Here is a 19077-nt window from a genome sequence, read left to right on the forward strand (position 1 = left end):
GTAGAGAGGTTTATGTCACAAGAACGAATGGATAAAGTGCGAAAGTAATCTCCAGTGCATTGTGCCACAGCTGAGGCTTTCTAAAGCATTGAGCAGAAGTAACTGGGGAATATCATGAGATTTAGCAACATCTACTTATTGTCGGGCTTTTATTTTACACAGGGCTTCCTGATTTGAAGTACAGAGCTTAATAACAATTTAGGTGAGATAAGGATAATCAGTTAATTTGTTTTCTATCTGCTCGGAGACATTTCATTCCCCTATTTAGTTCACCTGTCTGTATGGTAGAAGGAAAGATGGGGTAAAAACAAAACAGAGAATCGGGTGAGAGTTTGGCTACGGGGAAGTAAAGACAGAAAAACAAATCCGATTTATTGTGTACCTGAGATCGTCACACACAGAGCCTCGAATGATAGCAGCAAAATGAAAAAAGCAGAAGCTGTAGATGACTTTGGCAAATAGCCATAATGGTGCTATGTCAGGAGATAGCTTGCCAGCCACAATTATTAATTTTTTCTTTCTCGATCACCTATCTTTAAGCTTTATCTTCATTTTTACACCATGTTTTCACTGTTGAATCAGTTTGATATCCTGTATATATCCGTCCGTCTGTGATTTTTTGCAAGTGTTTTTTTTCTTAAAGAATTAGATAATATTTATGCAGGGACTGCAGTTAGTGGCAGTGGATCCTCCATGGTAGCTCTGATAGGAGTAACAGCGGGTGAAGGGCTTTGCAAATTGTGAATTGACTTCAGATCGTATGATTCGATACTTAATAATCTTTTCTTTTTTTTGCTCTCAGCAGAAAAGAAATATCCTTTGAGTGTGAAAAGCACACAACTCTTGGCAGTACCACATTGACATGGCAGTAATTATACTAGTAAGTGTGAGCAGAGGTATACATAAAGGTTTGAATGGGTGATGTTGAAAGGGTCGAGATGAGGGAGAATGACAGAGTGAGAGGGGTGTGTTTGTGCGTGATCATGAGTGAGGCTCAAGTACAGAGCGACATATCAGAAGGAGAAGAGCCTGAGAGAACAGCACATTATTCACTCTCCAGTCAAGACATTGGTTGGTGTTTACACAACGGCAAACAACAAGGGAAAACATTTGAGGTAAGACGATTTAAGCTCTTTGGAAAGATATTCATCATGAGAATAAGATGCTGTAATACCACTTTCTCCTATAAGCATCACTTCATATTTGAGTGCCTCAAAAATGTTAAATACCTTGGTGGGTATCATTATGTAATTGGCCAATGTATTGTTTTTTAATTCAAAGCTTTTAAATTTAAATGCAAAGGTTGTTTTAATAAGGGTTTGTTAAATATTTCAGATAAAAAAACATTTATCATTTCATGATGATAAGCTAAATATATTACTCTAATATGTGTGCATGAAACCAAGAAAATAAAATGTGCTTTGGTTAGAACACTGAACCTATAACTTTATCTTAATTTACCAAAGTGGTCTGTCTGTTAAAGTCACTGCCTTGAGCAAGACACTTAACCTTGAATTTCTCCCCATAGCTGTATCTACAGTTTATGAATGTAAGTCGCTTTGGATACAAGCGTCAGCTAAATAAAATGTAATGTAATGTAAAGCATAACAGGATTATATGGGGGAAGTCATCAAAGTAAAACCCCTAAATATCATTACAGTACCAAACAACAATGAGGGAAAAAATGCATCTCTGTTAAAAGAAATAATTCCTTCTACCTTTCTATCTGCAATCTTACTCAGTGTCCTGGTGGCTTATTCAGCAAAAAATCATACAATGTTAATCAAATATACTGAATTTAAACAAAAATAGGACCTTTGTATTGTGTCATCTCTACTAGACTATTGTTCATCTTACTTTCACCTTTGTAACAATACCAAATATGAATAAATAAGTATAACTCTAGAAAGAATAAGAAAATGATGTCAATAATTGTATTTACATTTTTTTTATAGGAAGTGATACATGATTGTCTGTTCCTGCTTATCATCAACAGTTATTAATTAAAATGGAAGCAAAGCCCTTTCCTGTATTTGTTATCATCCCGCTCTCGCTTGGAGAAATGGTAATATCATTGCATTTTACCTCAAAGTCCGTAATTAACATTCAGCTAATGGACCAGTTCCTCTCACTCCGACGTCAGCCCAAAGAAGACGCCGAAGAAGTTCCTCTGTAAGCATAGCCAAATGATCTGTATGTTATGAACTTACAATCACAGTAGTATATAGATATTTAAAATATATGGAATAATGGAATGATAGATTTTAACTTCCTATGAAGCCCTTCACGCTGGAATGTAATTATTACTAGAACTTCAAAAGCTTCCGAACAACAAACAATGAGTCACTGCTTTGTAATGTGTGTTCCTTTGATCAGCAGGTACAGTATATCTCACGGACATACTGTCATTATATCCGCCATTAGTGCACAAAGCAGTGGCCTAAAGGGTAAAAAAAATTAAATAAAAAAATAAAAAGCCTGGTTCTGTCTGAAGGCAACAAAATCCACCAAACAACATTTCTAAAGCTCAATAAATAAGGATTAAATTGAATTTGTGCATGACACAAAGTGTAGATACCACAAGCTCAGCGCTGAATGTCCCCTTTAAATGACGTTTTAAATTTAATGTGACATTAAGGTGGTTTAACGGAGTGTAGCTCCACTGTGGGTGTTTGGCCTTTACGTAGATTATTTTAAAATGTATTTCAACACCAACTCTTTAAAGCCGTGCATACACATTATTCGTCTTGTAATGCATTAAGTCAACCACCATCCACCAGAACGTGTAGGTGATGTCTCCAACAAACCTGGGGCTCTCTCTTTGTCATATCTTATCTAAGTTTATGGAGTCTCTATTGGTTGTCTTGCGACCAGTCATGGGAAAAAATAGTTTGGCACATAACATTCCCCCAAACCCTACTCCTAAAATGCTTGTGTTCCTTTTTACACTGGGATGTTTTGTACAGATTAATGTCACCCATTCACAAAAATGTTGTACTGTCCCATTTAGCAAATTGCAGTGGATCTCACAGATCTGGATTTTTGCTGGACAACCTTTAGGTGTAAAACGGTGTTGCTCATTGAACTTGCACTGAATAATAAAGAACTGATAAATAATTAATATGAAGAAGACTAATTTCACTCTAAGCAGGACTCACGGTAAATATCGTGGAATATGCCTACTACGAACTATGCATACACTCTGTCATATTCATTGAATGTATTTTAACTCTAAATCTGTCCTTCTGTACACATTACATCTCTTGCACCTGTCCATCCTGGAGAGGGATCCTCCTCTGTTGCTCTCCTGAAGGTTTCTTCCCTTTTTTCCCCCTGAAGGGTTATTTGGGAGTTTTTCCTGATCCGATGTGAGGTTTTGGGACAGGGATGTCTATGTGTACAGATTGTAAAGCACTCCGAGACAAATTTGTGAAATTGGGCTATACAAGTAAACTGAATTGAATTGAATTGAATAATACACTTTAATCAAGTAACTAAAGAGAAAGTCATGTACGTGACTCACACAGAATAGCGTTCCCACCAGAAACACACAAAACCTTTAATTGCATTATTCATAAGTGCACTTGCGCCAAAACTTACCCTGCTCTTACCCTGTCTTCTTGCCGTTGAAACATTTTCAGGTATTGGAAAGTACAAAGAAAGTGAAATCATAAATGTTGTAATAATTCTTTTTTGTTATTGTCAATAAATCCCATTAAATCACCAATTCTAACAATAAATTAATCCTGTGTATATAATGTCTGATGTACAATCAGTATATAGTATATACAGTCAAATTCCTCCATTGTTATCCAAAACTCAAAAACAATGCCTCAATGAGCCACACTAGCACTGGAAGGGGGGGGGGGGAGTAAAAATATTCTAAATAATTACATTACATTACATGTCATTTAGCCGACGCTTTTATCCCAAAAATTTACAATAATAAGCCTAGAGTACACTAAGAAAAAAACAAGAGAACAACAACACACATTTCTCACATACATCGATATAGCTAAAGTACCACAAATGTATGCTATTTACTCCTGCTTGTGTAATGTTTACTAACAACTACAGTGAACAGCTGTTTTAGGAAATTACCAACCCGATAAAAAAAACTGAAGTTAATATTTGTGGTCTATTGTACATTAACTGATGCTGAGGTTTTTGCCAGTTGTGGGCCTTGCTGTTGACACACATTGACATTCCTTTTTGGTCTCCACCAACTACAGAGAGAATTATTTTGCTCTTTACCAAATAAATGCTCCAAAATTGCCCCCAGCTAGTCGCTAACTGTGTCTGTCTGCTGTTCGGTCACAAGCAGGTAGTGATTTACAGCTGACTACTGCAGATGGAAAAGGTTCTAAATAGAACAATGACACAAAACCAGAACAGTAAAGTTGTGGGCTGTAAAAACAAAACAATGAACTTAAAGACTATTTGTGAGTTTGTCACCACATGACTTTCTTATTCAAAATTGAGTTATACTTATAGTTCAGCGAACAGATGGCTATACAAGCTTATTCAATCACTCATTGTTTTGCTCATTGTCGGAAGTCAATACCATATGAATTTTCAGAAATTGATCAGCACACTTTAGATCAAGTTGTGAAACAACTCCTCCCTTATTTGTGCTGACACACACATATTTAGTAGCCGACAAAACTTTGATTCCTGCACAACCATCGTTAGAAATCCATTTTGTATGAATCCCATGACCTTTATCCCAATGTGTGTTCAAAAGATTTGCCCAGAAATGAAATTTCATATTGATGTCTGTTTCATCTTCTTTTCCTCAGATAGCAAGTCTTATCATTCAGCAGGATGTCATCTTTGAACTGCTCTTTTGACCTAATGGCTGAAAAAGACGGTTGGCTGTGTCCGCCGGGGGAAAAGTGTGTCAATCTGACATCTGGCGTGAATGGAAGCCACGTTGATCTGAATGATGCATGTCTGACCGAAGAAGAGTACCTGGAGAAATATCTGGGGCCTCGTCGATCATCTGTGTTCCTTCCCGTCTGCCTCATCTACCTGGTCATCTTCCTGGTAGGTGTGGTGGGGAACGTGCTGACGTGCACTGTCATTGCACGCAACAAAGTGATGTGGACGCCAACAAACTACTACTTGTTCAGCTTGGGGGTGTCAGACATGCTGGTGCTGCTGCTCGGCATGCCATTAGAGCTGTATGAGTTGTGGCAGAACTACCCATTCCTCCTGGGGAATGGTGGCTGCTACTTTAAAACGTTCATATTCGAGACTGTATGTTTTGCATCTATCCTCAACGTGACAGCGCTGAGCGTGGAGCGTTACATCGCTGTGGTGCACCCACTACGCGCAAAGTACGTTGTGACGCGTACCCACGCCAAGCGGGTCATCCTGACGGTGTGGGGCATGTCGGTGTTGTGTGCTTTGCCAAACACAAGTCTACATGGAATAGCCGTCCTTCACAGTAGCTCCCCCGGTATTTCCGGGAACATCTCTGTGGAGATCCCTGACTCAGCAATCTGTATGCTTGTGAAACCACGCTGGATATACAACCTCACCATCCAGGTGACCACCGTGCTATTTTTCATGCTCCCCATGCTCACCATCAGCGCTCTGTACCTGCTCATTGGGTTGCAGCTGAAGCAGGAGAAGGTGCGTCAGTTGGAGGCGAAGAAAGGCTTTGGACAGGACAGCTTCTGTCACGTACGAACACAGCAGCAGAAGGCCCGTCGCCGGCAGGTCACCAAAATGTTATGTGAGTATTAATTATGGACCTCGTTAGGGTCACATGAGAGAAACGTTTATTTGAGATGTAAATACACGCAACCACATTTTCAAACCCTCCGTAATCGGTGCCACAGATTCCTAAACTGTGATTTGCAATTCATGCACATGGATTTGTAAACCGTGCCCTTACATTTGCAATCAACATACCCTCTTCTGTTCTTCCTCGAGTGAATCTGCAATGCTTGAACCATGGTAACCAAATTAACCGAGTAAGTTCAATTGTATTTAGATTTAATGACAGATATGATATAGGCAACGATGGTGAAGTCAGTCAAAATGATTTAGCTTTTATATATAATTGAGCATTTATTGCACTTTTCACACCCTGTGGACTCACAATCTGCAACCTGGCTGAAAGACCAACAGGCTGCTCCACAGGTAGGTCGGCTTCTGTTTGGCCGATGCTTCAAGTGCAATAAACGTGACAGCACTGTTAGATACAAACTAAGAGCACCTCAAATGTGCGAATATACTTCTTCGTCTTTGATAGACTGGACTAGATTTTACAATTTTTCTTCACGAACAACAAAGGCTAAATGAGACAGTGTTCACCCAGAACAGATAGTATATGCATCACTGACACAAAGCTCTCAAAGAGACAATTTAATTGAGGACAGAAAGCACATGTTAGCAACATCAATCAAAGTACTGCTACTAAAACCTTCTCTCCCCATGTCTCCCATTGTCTCTCGTTCTTTTTCCAGTTGTTTTAGTGGTGGTTTTCGGGATCTGCTGGGCCCCGTTTCACACTGACCGCCTCATGTGGAGTTTCATTAATAACTGGACTGACAACCACCTGAAGATATTCCAGTATGTGCACATCATCTCCGGAGTGTTTTTCTACTTTAGCTCTGCAGTCAACCCAATCTTGTACAACCTGATGTCCACGCGCTTTAGAGAAATGTTCAAGGAGGTCATGTGCCATCGGCCTCACCACGTTAGTCCCAGAAAGCACTCACTCAGTGTCACCCGGGTGACGCTCCGCAGCACCCTGAGTGAAGGGCCGCTCAGCAATGGCGCTGCTGTTGTTGAAGCCGAGGCAGAAGAAGTAGAAATGAGGATGAAAGATGAAAGCTGTTTTTCGTATTAAAAACAACTCAAAGGGTATTTGAAAGGGCGACATGTTATTTGCAGGATGGTTCATAAACCTCAAATAGTCAGCATGGAAGAACTGCAGCAAAAACTGAAGCTGTAAGTATGCAGTGTAATAAAAGTGCTGCGATGCTACGTTTGACAACTTAATTAGTAACTCATGAAATCACACACTTTTAGAAACATGTCGAGGCAGCTTAGATTCAGACTCAAGGCCTCTGGAATGATGAGAGAATGTACACTGGGATGTCATCTTGAATTTGCTAGCACAGATAACAGCCAATGTCTCAAGCCATTATGAAAATGTGAAAATATGTTTAAATGATGACAATACAGTTTACAAAAAATTTGTCATTTATCAGTTGAAATACAAAGGTTGTTCCAGGCCAGAAGGAAGATGTAAAGATAAATGTATGTGTGTTATAAATACAGTAAGGATATGTGAAACACAATGGTGTGACATAACAATAAACAGAAGTTTCTGCAGAAAAAAACTATAGAAAAAAAGATGAAGATTAAAAATAATCATGCAGAAGTTAGTCATTTTATTCCTGATACCGCACCTGTAATCATCCATTATGCAAGAGGTTAGCCAAACTGTACGTGCAGTACTTATTTATATCAAATCATGTGTAATATAAATATCAAAGATCTCTTGCATTAGTCTGTAAGTTAATACTGTACACTTTATTGCTGTGTTCAGATCCCAAAAATGTGTGTTTGTCCTGTGCACTGTTTACACTTGTGTTTGTGTGTTAAAGTAATTTCTGCTAAGTGCTTTATATTGTTCAAAGTGTTCTTTGTGTTAAGATGTTATTTATCCGTATGGAAAATAATTTTAGTTGAAATGATTTCAAATATGAAGCAGCTTTGTGATTTTTGTTGTAACAAAGAAATACACACACTTGTTATGTTTAGCCAAGAATGTTTAGCATTTGTCCAGATTGCGCAGATGTTTATATGATGTAGTAAATGCTGCTCTTTTATGACCAATATGATATGTAAATGCTTAAAACAATACGATGGGCTCCAGGGCTTTCAGTCAGTAGGCCGACTGTTGTGGCACATTATCTGACAGCTACTGTATGTCTGCTAAACCGACCATTAAAATGTTGAGGCCAAAACTCTTTGCTCCTACGGTGTATTTATGTAACAGCTCTAACTCCGGTGCCACTGCTTCCTGAGCTGACATCTCTCCACGGTTAAGGAGCAGACGCCAGCCCGCCCGGCCCTGCGCTGAGTCGGAGTTCGAGATTAACGCTGTACACCCGAGCCTCAAACGCTCCTCCGCTGCTCATCTGTGGTCTCTGGTCATCCCTGATGAGACTCTGGGATACAGCTGTTGGGAACTGGCGTCTTCACAGCCGAACGGCTCAGACTCGAGACCATAGCATCTGTGAAATGACTGATTCAGGGAGTTCATCAACAGGAAAAAAAAGAGCTCCCATGACAGTAGCCTCCCTCACTTCTCGGGCTGCTTCAGAAAAGGCACTCCAGTCACGCCTCCTAGAGGCCAAAGTAAGCAGGTGCAGCTGAGCGCAGAGGGCTCCTTGTCAACAGAAGGCTTCTGTATAGTGGGGCAGATAACAGCATTTTTTGATGAAGAATCGTTCAAATGTGGATACAAGCACCAAAATTGGCACAATTACTCTATGGATACTGTTCTTCCAATAAAGAACGTTAGCCAACGCAAAAAAAGCTCATGTCGCCATGGCCATTTTATTTCCATAATTATCAAAATATGCGTTTTCCATGATATCTCCTGAAAAAAACATCAAAGTACATATAAGATGATGTCAACCCCTATGTTTTGATGGTCAAGGATTGCAATGATACCATAGACAGCATCATTGAATGCTTTGTGGCATTCATGGCCACCATTTTGCCTTCCTCCATAACCAAATTCTGTATTTTGCGTATCTCTTCAGCCAAACACAACAAATGAAAAGTGGTAATGTCTACCCTATGTTTTGATGGTCAAGGATTACAATGATACACAACACCATACACTTTATAAATCTAAAGATAAGTCTAATTGTGAGGTATAATAAACTGCCTTGAGTGATGGTGGGAGGCTCCACACTGTTCAAAAAGCTCAGTTGGCAGCCATACTTGAGTCTCTTGTCAAAATCTATGATACCGAACCAGAAGTAGAAACCATTATCATTGATGGCTCAGCACTCAACAGTTTGCCCCCACGGAGCTCTAAGACATTTGACGACTATGCATCATTTGAGTTTCTCCCAAAAGTACAGGCATACTCTGCGAAATACAAGAGAACAGACATAGTCTTTGACGTGTACCAGCAATCAAGTCTGAAAGCAGAGACCAGGTCTAAGAGAGGACATGGAGCCAGAAGGAAAGTGACCAGCAATGGCAAAATACCAACTAACTGGCGGAACTTTCTTAGAAATGACAACAATAAAACTGAGTTGTTCCACTTCCTTGCTGACAAGGTTGCACAAACATTGACACCAAATGTGCTTATAGTGACCAAAGAGGATCAAGCTGTCAGCAATCAGTCCATCAACCTAGATGAAGTCAGTTCATGCCCACATGAGGAAGCGGACACCAGGATCTTTGTCCATGCCAAGCATGCAGTCCAAAATGGCAGCAAAAACATCATGATCAAAGCCAGTGATAGACGTCCTTGTTATAGCAGTCAGTGCTTTACCAGTTCTTCAAGCAGCCGGTCTACAACAGTTATGGATTGCTTTTGGTCAAGGAGTGAACATGAGGTGGATCCCTGTACATGACCTCTGTCAGTGGAGGAGAAGAGGAGTCCTTTTCTTCCATGCCTTTACAGGCTGTGATGTTGTTTCAGCCTTCCGTGGCAAAGGGAAGAAGACTGCTTGGCAAACGTGGGGTGTATTTGATGAAGCCTCTGAAGTCTTCACCAAACTCAGCCACTATCCACCAAGAATAGATGACAGTGACCTGAAGACTTTAGAAAGGTTTGTGGTCATGATGTATGACAAATCCAGTGAAGCAGCAGGAGTGGATGATGCCAGGTTAGACTTGTTTGCTAGAAAACAGCGGTCATACAAAGCCATTCCTCCAACTAAAGCAACATTGCTTCAGCATGTAAAGCGTGCAGCCTACCAGGCAGGCTGCATTTGGAGTCAGGCAACAGTATTTCAACCAGAACCAGAGAGTCCTTCTGAGTGGGGATGGACCAAGAAAGATGATCAGTGGCAGGTCCTCTGGACAGAGCTATCACCAATAGCAGAGAGTTGCCAGCAGCTGACCAAATGTGGATGCAAGGTAGAATGCAAAGGAAGATGCAAATGTTACCAGTTTGGTCTTACCTGTACAGCTCTGTGCAGCTGTAGGTGTCTGGACTAGAAAGAACTGCAATGAACTTTCAAACATTTTAGATGTCTCAGAAAAACTAAATAGATCTAACCTCCTCAATAACATGATACATTCTGTTTGTTAAACATTCTTCATATTAAATCATTTTTCTGTCTTTTTCCATGTTATTTACTAGATGTCACCAATTACAATCTTTTACATTATTGATGTTCCCAGGGCAAATAAGAGGATTTAATGGTAAAAATATAAAAATATGTCCCATGGGTACAATTCTGTGGCAGAATATGTCTGTCAAGCAGCAAAATTGGCAGCCATCTTGGAAAATGGCGGCCATTTTTGAAATTTAAGTGGCTAACGTTCTTTATTTAATTAATGACCCCAGAGGGATACATATACCAAATTTGGTGCTTGTATCCACTTTTGAACGATTGTTACAGTTATCTGCCCCACTATAAGTAGATCCACAGCGCAATGGCTCTGAGAGGGAGGGTCTCCTCGGTGAGGCCGGGCCATGTTCCCCTCTCTTCTATTGTGGCTAATTGGCCTGGTAAATCAGCCTCTATAGGCTCAATGGTCTGTCACGCCCCGCAGTAGAAAGTTTAATAAAATGAACAGTTCAGGAGTTAACCCTGAAGCTATTGGGTAACATGAATGTGCACAGCTTATTGCAAGATATCTGACCACAGACCAGACATCTTGCTCAGAGAAAAAAAAGTTCTACAGCAAGAAAACAGAGAGACAAATAAAAAACAAACAGGATTGAACTTTTGCAGCACGCCCATTTTGGTCTCTTAACTTCTTGTTGTTATTGTTGAGTTAATTCATATCAAAAGACTCAGTCCTGATCAGGGCTGGACTGGGACAACAATTAGGCCCTGGCATTTTTGGCCCAGACAGGCCCACCCCAATCGGTCGGACCACACCCACCAGCACAAAAAAAATATATATATACTGTCTTATATACCGTGCTGTACATACATATATATATAGTATATTCCAAAGAACCACTACAAAGATGAGCACATGCAATGGCACCAGTGCAGTGCAACAGCACCAGTGTACTCACTCCTCTGACTGGCGGGGGGGTATTGGGCATTACACAATCTCCATACACTCAAGTAGTAAGTAAGTAAATATATAAAAAAAAAAAAATAGAAGAAGTCAAAAGATAATTTTATTTTATTTATATTATTAAATAATATCAAATAATAAATTACTACCTAGTAATAAATAAAATACAGCACTAACTAAACTGCTAAAAAAAAAAAAAAGTGAAGTCCAGTGTCTTCAGTGAAATTTCTTCTCTTCAAACAAATGACGGCGACCTTTGCAGAGACAAACAAAACAAAAAAAACTGTGACGTCCCATATGTCAGCTACTTCCTGCAACTTCCTCACTTCCATCTCTCTTGAACACCTTCCTTTTTTACAGAAACTTTGGGAGCCTGTTTTTTAAAAGCCTTTTAAAACTGCCTCAATGAAGGGTTCAAGTAATCTGTACCCTGTTCTTCCTCATTGTCTTCCCTCCCCTCCTCCTCCTCCACTCCTCTCCCTCCAGCTCCCTCAACCTGGACATACAGAGTAGAGACATAGATGATAGGAAAGAGATTAACAAAAACAACAAGGTCCAAAACAATAAAAGTATTAAAAATACTAAAAAGCTATTAAAACTATATAGTCTTTGTCTGTGACATAGTGGCTGTCTGTATTGATTGTCTGGCTGTCTGTATATTATGTTTTGTATCTTTGTTATGTTTGTTTCTTTTGCAATAATAATAATAATAATAATGCATAATTTTTGTTCTTGTTGCCATACTGTGGGTCTCTGGTTACCATCACTGGATCATCATCATTCATCACTGGAGTCTTTGATAAGCCTCTAAGATGATTATTATTTTGAATTGGATCCCATTAACTTGTTGCCATCTTTGTGACAGCTATTCTTCCTGAAACAATATTCATGAGTTCAAAACAACATTCAACATATATGAAAATGTGAGCACTAACAACAGTGTGTACAAACTATGGGTATTTTATTTTTTTTTAGCTCCCAGCGTCCGTTTTCCGTTCCTGGGTGTCCCGTCTTTTGCCTTTTTTTTTCTTTTCAGTGGCGTTTTTCTTTCCGGCTCAGAGAAAACGCTCCAAAGTTAAAAAAAGCAACTTTCTCACGCCCTCTTTACAACTGACCAATCACAAGCAAGACCTGTCCAAGCAAGTAAGTTAAGAAAAGCTAAAGAGAAGGGCCGCTAGCAATGGAGCGTAGCAAGTGGGTTAGCTAGCTTGAGTGGTTGGCTTGCTACTAAATTACTTGTTATCATACATCAAGAACACAACAAATACATATTGATATGTGCATGAATTTTGGCCAGACAGGCCCCCCACCAATCATTCGGATTTTCCCACCAAAACACAAGCACAAATATATATACTATATACGTACCGTGCTATACCGTGCTGTACAGTCATTCCCCAAGTATTCCCCATGACTACATGCAAGAAGCAATGGTACCAGAAGCAATGGTACAGTGTACTCACTCACTTCACCACTACGGTGGCGGTGGTGGAATTCACACAATCTCCTCATGACTCAAGTGCAGTAGAAAGTAAAATATTATCAAATAAAAAGCACCAGAAGTCCAAATTTTAATTTCAAATATTTTATTATATTAAAATTTAACAATAATAATTTAGTACTAACACTGAAATACAGCATACTGTAAAAACACTGCTAAACAAAAGACAGGTGTGAAGTCCGCCAGTGAAATTTCTTCTCTTCAATGAAATGACGGCGGATTTTGAAGACATACAAAACAAAACAAGCTTGATCCCTCACATGTGTATTACTTAACTTCCATCTCTGGTGAACACTATCTCCACAACTCACAACAGGGCTTTCTTGTTTGGGATGGTGGTAGCTATAGATGAAAGACGGACAAAAGTAATCTTACACCCTGTTCCTCATTGTTTATCTCCACTGCTCGCCTCCAACTCCACTCAACTGCAACGACGCCTGGATATACAACTGGTCAGGAAGATGATTGGAAAGTAGGACAACTTTAGTCTAACAAGGTCCAAGCAATATCTCTAACTAAAACTATAAGTAAACAATCCTAAATTGTACTACTGTTATTTGACATATTAACATATTTTGTATACATTGGTAGGCTGTACATGTTCTATTCTATTTCTATGTTTGTTAGTTTTGCAATAATAATAATAATAATAATGCAGCTTTTTTGTTCTTTTGCAACAATAATAATCTTTAGATATTATTTGTCACTCGGGTCATCACTCTCACACATCGACATCTTTATAAGCCTCTAAGATGATTGTCGACATCGGTGGATCTATTAACTTGACGCCGTACTTGAATTGAGCTATTCCTTCCTGGGGTTCACGCTGCTTAAAACAATTCACATTCAGTTCCTATGAAAATAACACTTGTAATTCAACATAAAACTATGGGTGACTTTAAGCTGCAAGCGTCCGTTTCTCGTCTATGGGTAGACCGTGCTGAGCCTTTTTTCTCCACCATGGTAAGCGTTTTCGTCAGCTCAGGCGTTTTCTGATTGAAAAAAGTTAAACTATAAGGAAAAGCACCTACTCGTCAAGCGCGACGGCCCAATCACAAGCAAGACTGTCGACCACGCTAGCTAAAGGTAGCTAGCGTAGCAAGTGAGTAAAGACCTGTAGTGGTTGACTGGCTAATAGCTAGCTTGATAACTCAGGTATTCGACAAACACATCAACTGATTGACTAATCATGCATGAATTCAAACATGTTGACAGTGTTGTTGTCTTGGGTAGTTAGCTTATTCACCTGTTTAACGTTTTGTACTATCGCGAAAATGTTGTAGTAACATTGTTATGACAACAAAAGACGCTCTCGGCTGCTTTTGTAACAAATGTTGCCAGCGACTTTTTCTACCTGAAAAGCGCCCGGCGGAGTTTTCATTTAAAAACGCCAAGTGTGCACGCCTAAGCTAGCTGTGTAGTAACGTCAGCCAGCTGTAGCTATAGTCTGTAGCTATATTTTCCTTACGGATCAACTAAAGTTAGAGGCTGACTCGGCCCTGCTTCCTCTGTATCTGTACCCTGCTGCTCCTGCTCCTCTCTGCCAGCCTCCTCTTCAACCTGTTGCTGCTGTGGTAACGTTAACATTAAACTTGTGGGAGCAGCAGCAGCAAACATGTCCCTAATGTTGACACATTTGGCAGTATCTGCCTCGAGTCTCTTTTTATTTTCTCTATAAATTTTTCCCAGCCTCCCTTCCGTTTTTGTGTGCTTTTTCCCCTCCATCTCTCAAGTATCCACGCTCAGCACCGAAAGTCAGACAGAGGTCTCGTGCGTAAACCCCCCCCCCCAACCTCTCTCTCTGTTGATTGGGCCAGCCCTGTGTCTGTATAGAAAATGGACCAATGGGCCGCTGTCCCCGATTTATGGGCCATTCGATGGTAGCTTTCGGCCGGGCCGCGATATTTTCGGGCCGGCCGGTCCCAAAAAAAACAAAACAGTTTTTTTGTTTTTTTTGGACCGGCCGGCCGGCTCGGCCCAAAACTACCGCGGCCCAGCGGGCATTTGCCCGGTATGCCAGATGGCCTATCCAGCCCTGGTCCTGATCAATTCTAACAGCCTGCTCTATATTTATTAAAGTTGGGAACACGTCCACATTTATAGTTCAGTCATACCTGATACAAACATATCCTTCACGGATATCAAATTCAAAAGTTTGATTTTCCGCTAAAGATAAAATAATGAAGTCAAATGACTTATTGTTGATGAAAGTGTTGATTTAGTTTACTTTGCTTTACTTTATGACATTGACACATCTCAGATCTCTGCAAATATATTGGACTGGTAGGAAGGCAGAATACAGTTTAAAAACATAAAATATTGCAGCTGATAACTGACAGCTGACCCCCTCAGCAGCGCTGAAAGCAACACAAGGTAGTGTTAACTGCTCTGAATACTAAATCTGCACTTCAGGCAGAATGTAATGAATGCACCCGTCTTGTTCTATCGTGCTTTGTTAGATCAGGTGTGTTATCACCGTCATCAGAACTTGCGTCTACATTGTGCTCTGGAACTAAAGCAATTTTCATTATGTACCTCCTTGACATTATTTCAAAAGGGCTCATTCACTCTACCCAGACAGATGTACTCCTCCCCACTGTGGAGGATTCAATGCAGTGCGCCAGGTTGTTTTGTATGGTAACTATTGTGTGATGAATACATTTGTTAGTTTCTGTTCTTATGTGGTTTTCTGTCCTAACAGCGAGTTTATTGTATTCAACTGGTGTTCAAGGGGAGACGGACATTGGTAGCCCATTCTTATACTGAAACAAGGAAGTATCTAAGTTTCCCAGCCTTATTAATTCAATGTTTATCTGTAATGTTTGTTGACTAATATTGCAGCAAACATTTATTTTTATGAGGCTCCTTGAAGTAATGTCTGCATTGTATGCCGAATAGTGAAACGAGAGAAATCGACGGTAAATTGTAATTGACAGCAAATTGTAATCTGACAGACAAATTCAGAAATCATCATATATCATATTATTAGGCAAGCTCATCAGAAACAGTGATGAAGAAAATAAGAGTGAAGAGGTTGATGCTGGTCTGCAGTGCTGAGGATGGTGAGTTCTTCTCTTTCCGTGGTATAAACCCAGATAAAGCACTCTGGACCAGAACATAAGTGCCTGCAGTCAGGGCCCTGGGCTCCTCTTTGTTGACTGGCAATGGCCAGCAAACACACTCTGTAAATATAGACCACTTCACGACCGTTTCTATTGTAAGCTCTTTATGTTTTTGCCAAGAGCATGAATCTGCTGCTATGTAACATATAGGGCATCTTCAGAAGCCTCGTCTACACAAATAGGATGTATAATAAATACAGTGCTTAACCCTTTATCTTACCAAGAGGCTGTATTGTTGCTTGTTTTGTATTCGCTGCTACTAAATGGCTAGTTCTAAGTCATAGTCACATAAGAGTTAGTCCGAATCTGGCTTTTCCCCCAAATGATGAAAATAAACTGTGGGAATAAACTGGAAAACAAAAGTGTGAAGATTGTGGCTTGTTCCCAATTTTAAAAACATTAAGCAGAAATTGTCAACACAGATATCCATCACTTCTACACTGGATCCGTCTTGATCTCGAGAGGCAGCAATCATCAGTGAGTTCAGATCCTGCACAGTGGGCCTGACGTGCTGGGGCTGAGCAGCCTCATTTGGATGTTCCGCTCACAACTTTTCATCTGAAAGATTTCCATCATCCATCCTTATGTCCTCAGTAGTAATAACTTCCAAAAACTGCCACCAAACAGAATAAGCTGTCCTGTACACAGAGGTAAAACACATGAAATACGCACTGGTTAACATTTTTTATAGTGTGTGTTCCCCCCAAACATTTGAATGAACAGAACAAAGGCACCTACGTTCATGAAAACATCTTCTGCATAGTTGTCTGTGTCAGCATCCCATAACGACCTTGAAGACATCCTGGTGAAACACAGGAGAGGGTCAAGCATTCATTTGTGAAGGTCTGAAATATTTTGTGCAAAACATTGTACAATGTAATGCAATCCACAAGGAAAAGCCCTTTAATCATAATAAACATTAATTATTGACTGCGAGTCAAAATGAAATTCCCACACCATGGTAGCTACTTATACTTAAATATTGTTTGAATAAGGCTAGCTTGACCCCGTGATGACACAGCAAAAGAGGTTGCTTATGAGGAAACATTATTTTAATAATAAATAGTCAGCTCAATGACAGTTCTCGATTTTTCCTGGAATTCAAAAATATATTTTTAGTACTTTTAAATGCACAGAATTAAAAATTCTACGTGTCACTTAGTTGACCCGATTACTGCTGTAAAACATAGTGAAATCTATAAATTCAAGCGAAATGTGTATGACTGTTATTGCATTGCTGGTCTTTTGTTTTGTTTTGAAGCTTAAACATCCTTATAGTGCACAATAAAAATAACAGATACGCACAATTGATTTGTCCATCATTTGAGCGTTCATGGTAAGAATGAGAATATTCCCTTATGTTAGTTATACAAATTTCCCAGCTATTTTGTGTTCACCAAATGATCACTCACTTGACTCCTTGTCCGCGTTGTTCTCCAATTACCACTTGCACAACGAGCTTGTATCTGTCAAACCCTGCATCTGTTGAAGAAGATAAATGAGCTGTAACAGTGTACATCAGTAATAATGCAACATTTCTGCAGGGACAATACGTTGCTATATTTACAGTGCAGCATTTACTTAGGTAAAACATTTTTCTTGAAGGACTATAGTTAGGACACGTTTTATTTGTGTATATACTTGTAATAACAACAATATATTTTTATGCAGTTTTATTCGGCTTGCATCTTTTATCTTAATATTTTATTGTTTTCACTTTTGTACTCGTTTCCTTCTCTAAAGGATTCAGAGTGGTTCTGTACTGACTGCCACGTCAATTGTTTCATAATTGGCAGAACCCCTTTAGTGTGTTGCCCCAACAATCCAAAGTATAACGAATGTGCAAAACCTTATGTGAAACAGAGTAATCTAAAGTATTGTAAAGTAACAATCATTACATATTTTCACAATCTAGTATTATATATGTTTAATTTTTTGGAGGAGCTTTTTGCTTGCTATATAGTTCACCAAAGGCAGGCCAAGTCTGCAGTTTGGTTGTCATTTTTGTTAAATGTTAAATCAGACTGTGAATGAATACACGCGTGTCATATTTCGTTTGCTTTCTTACTTCTCAAATATGTATTTGGATGAAAGTTTTGAAAGTTAATTATTTTGAACAACAATTAACATGTACAATACGTGGATACTCTATCCTTCTGAGTGATGATCAGAGGTAGAAAAGCATCACTCACTCTTCACTTTGTCCTTAATGCATTCTGCCAGTGAACGGGACAGCTCCGGAACTCCTTCTGGGTCATACTGCATCCCAGACAGTCGCTCTCTCACAATTTCCCGAATGCACGTCTTCACGATGGCCGGCTTAAACCTGGGGGGTTACACATTAAGCAACAAAGCAACAAATGAAGTTCCATCAGCCTTCACAAGTCAAAGCGGCCACAGCTGATCAGTCTCTCGCTCTCTCTGAGGACTGGAGACATGTCGGGTCACACTTTTACTCAAACGTCCGTTACGCCAAACGTAACCACGTCGCTTGTAACGTTACTCCAACGCTTTCCGTTTAGCCCCTCTTAGTGGTTGGCACAGCGAGGTTAACGCTGGTTAACGTGAGCGTCACACGCGAAAAAACACTCAAAGCGGTGAGTTAAATAGAGGCTAACTTACAAAACACATCGTTAGCAATAAACTAAGCTAGCTAGCTAGCTAGCTGGCTAAAAGCTCCCTGTTATACCAGCGGAGAGACTTTGACCAACTTACTTGTGCTGATGATTAGGTCGTATGAGGTATGTATCGGACCCCTCCATCGCATGAGAATGACAGAAGATCTTATGCAATAAAGAAGTCACACAGCTGCTAGCAAGCTAATCTCTGCAACGTTTCACCCGTTACCATAACGACCTATTTTCCAAGTTTCCGGTTTCAGAATAAGAGTGCGTTAAATACGTTTGTGCTGAGTCTTGTTTTGAAATATGCCGGACGTGTTCTTGTTTATTCCCATTTTCTCTTAGATGGGATCATGTTATCATTGTTTCCACTTTTTTTAATTCAGACAAGGAAATCCTTTGATATTAGTATCATCCAAATCACTCATATAGTCGGTCTATCTATCTATCTATCTCCCCCATTTATAACTCACTGTCTTCCCTTTTCTCCACACATGGCCTGGTATCGGTGGAGCCAGTTCTCTGCGGTCTGCATCATGATTTCTGTTTTCTACAACTCCAGCCAAATCAGAAAATCTCTAAA

The 19077-nt window shown here is 39.8% G+C and overlaps 2 protein-coding genes across 2 annotated transcripts; one reads left to right on the top strand and one right to left on the bottom strand.

Moving 5' to 3' along the window:
- The first annotated feature begins 4824 nt into the window (after positions 1–4824).
- nmur1a (neuromedin U receptor 1a) lies at positions 4825–6882 on the top strand. The gene is made up of 2 exons (XM_056415145.1): positions 4825–5740; positions 6477–6882. Exons 1-2 carry the CDS (start codon positions 4825–4827, stop codon positions 6860–6862), a joined length of 1302 nt encoding a protein of 433 aa, XP_056271120.1. The 3' UTR covers positions 6863–6882.
- Positions 6883–15663: 8781 nt separating this feature from the next.
- dynlt2b (dynein light chain Tctex-type 2B) lies at positions 15664–18720 on the bottom strand. Its single transcript, XM_056414739.1, has 5 exons — positions 18589–18720; positions 18066–18199; positions 17286–17355; positions 16612–16675; positions 15664–16511 (listed from the first exon to the last, which is right to left on the bottom strand). Exons 1-5 carry the CDS (start codon positions 18633–18635, stop codon positions 16464–16466), a joined length of 363 nt encoding a protein of 120 aa, XP_056270714.1. The 5' UTR covers positions 18636–18720; the 3' UTR covers positions 15664–16463.
- Positions 18721–19077: the final 357 nt, after the last annotated feature.

Source organism: Pseudoliparis swirei, chromosome 5, assembly GCF_029220125.1.
Source record: "Pseudoliparis swirei isolate HS2019 ecotype Mariana Trench chromosome 5, NWPU_hadal_v1, whole genome shotgun sequence".
Lineage (NCBI taxonomy): Eukaryota > Metazoa > Chordata > Actinopteri > Perciformes > Liparidae > Pseudoliparis > Pseudoliparis swirei.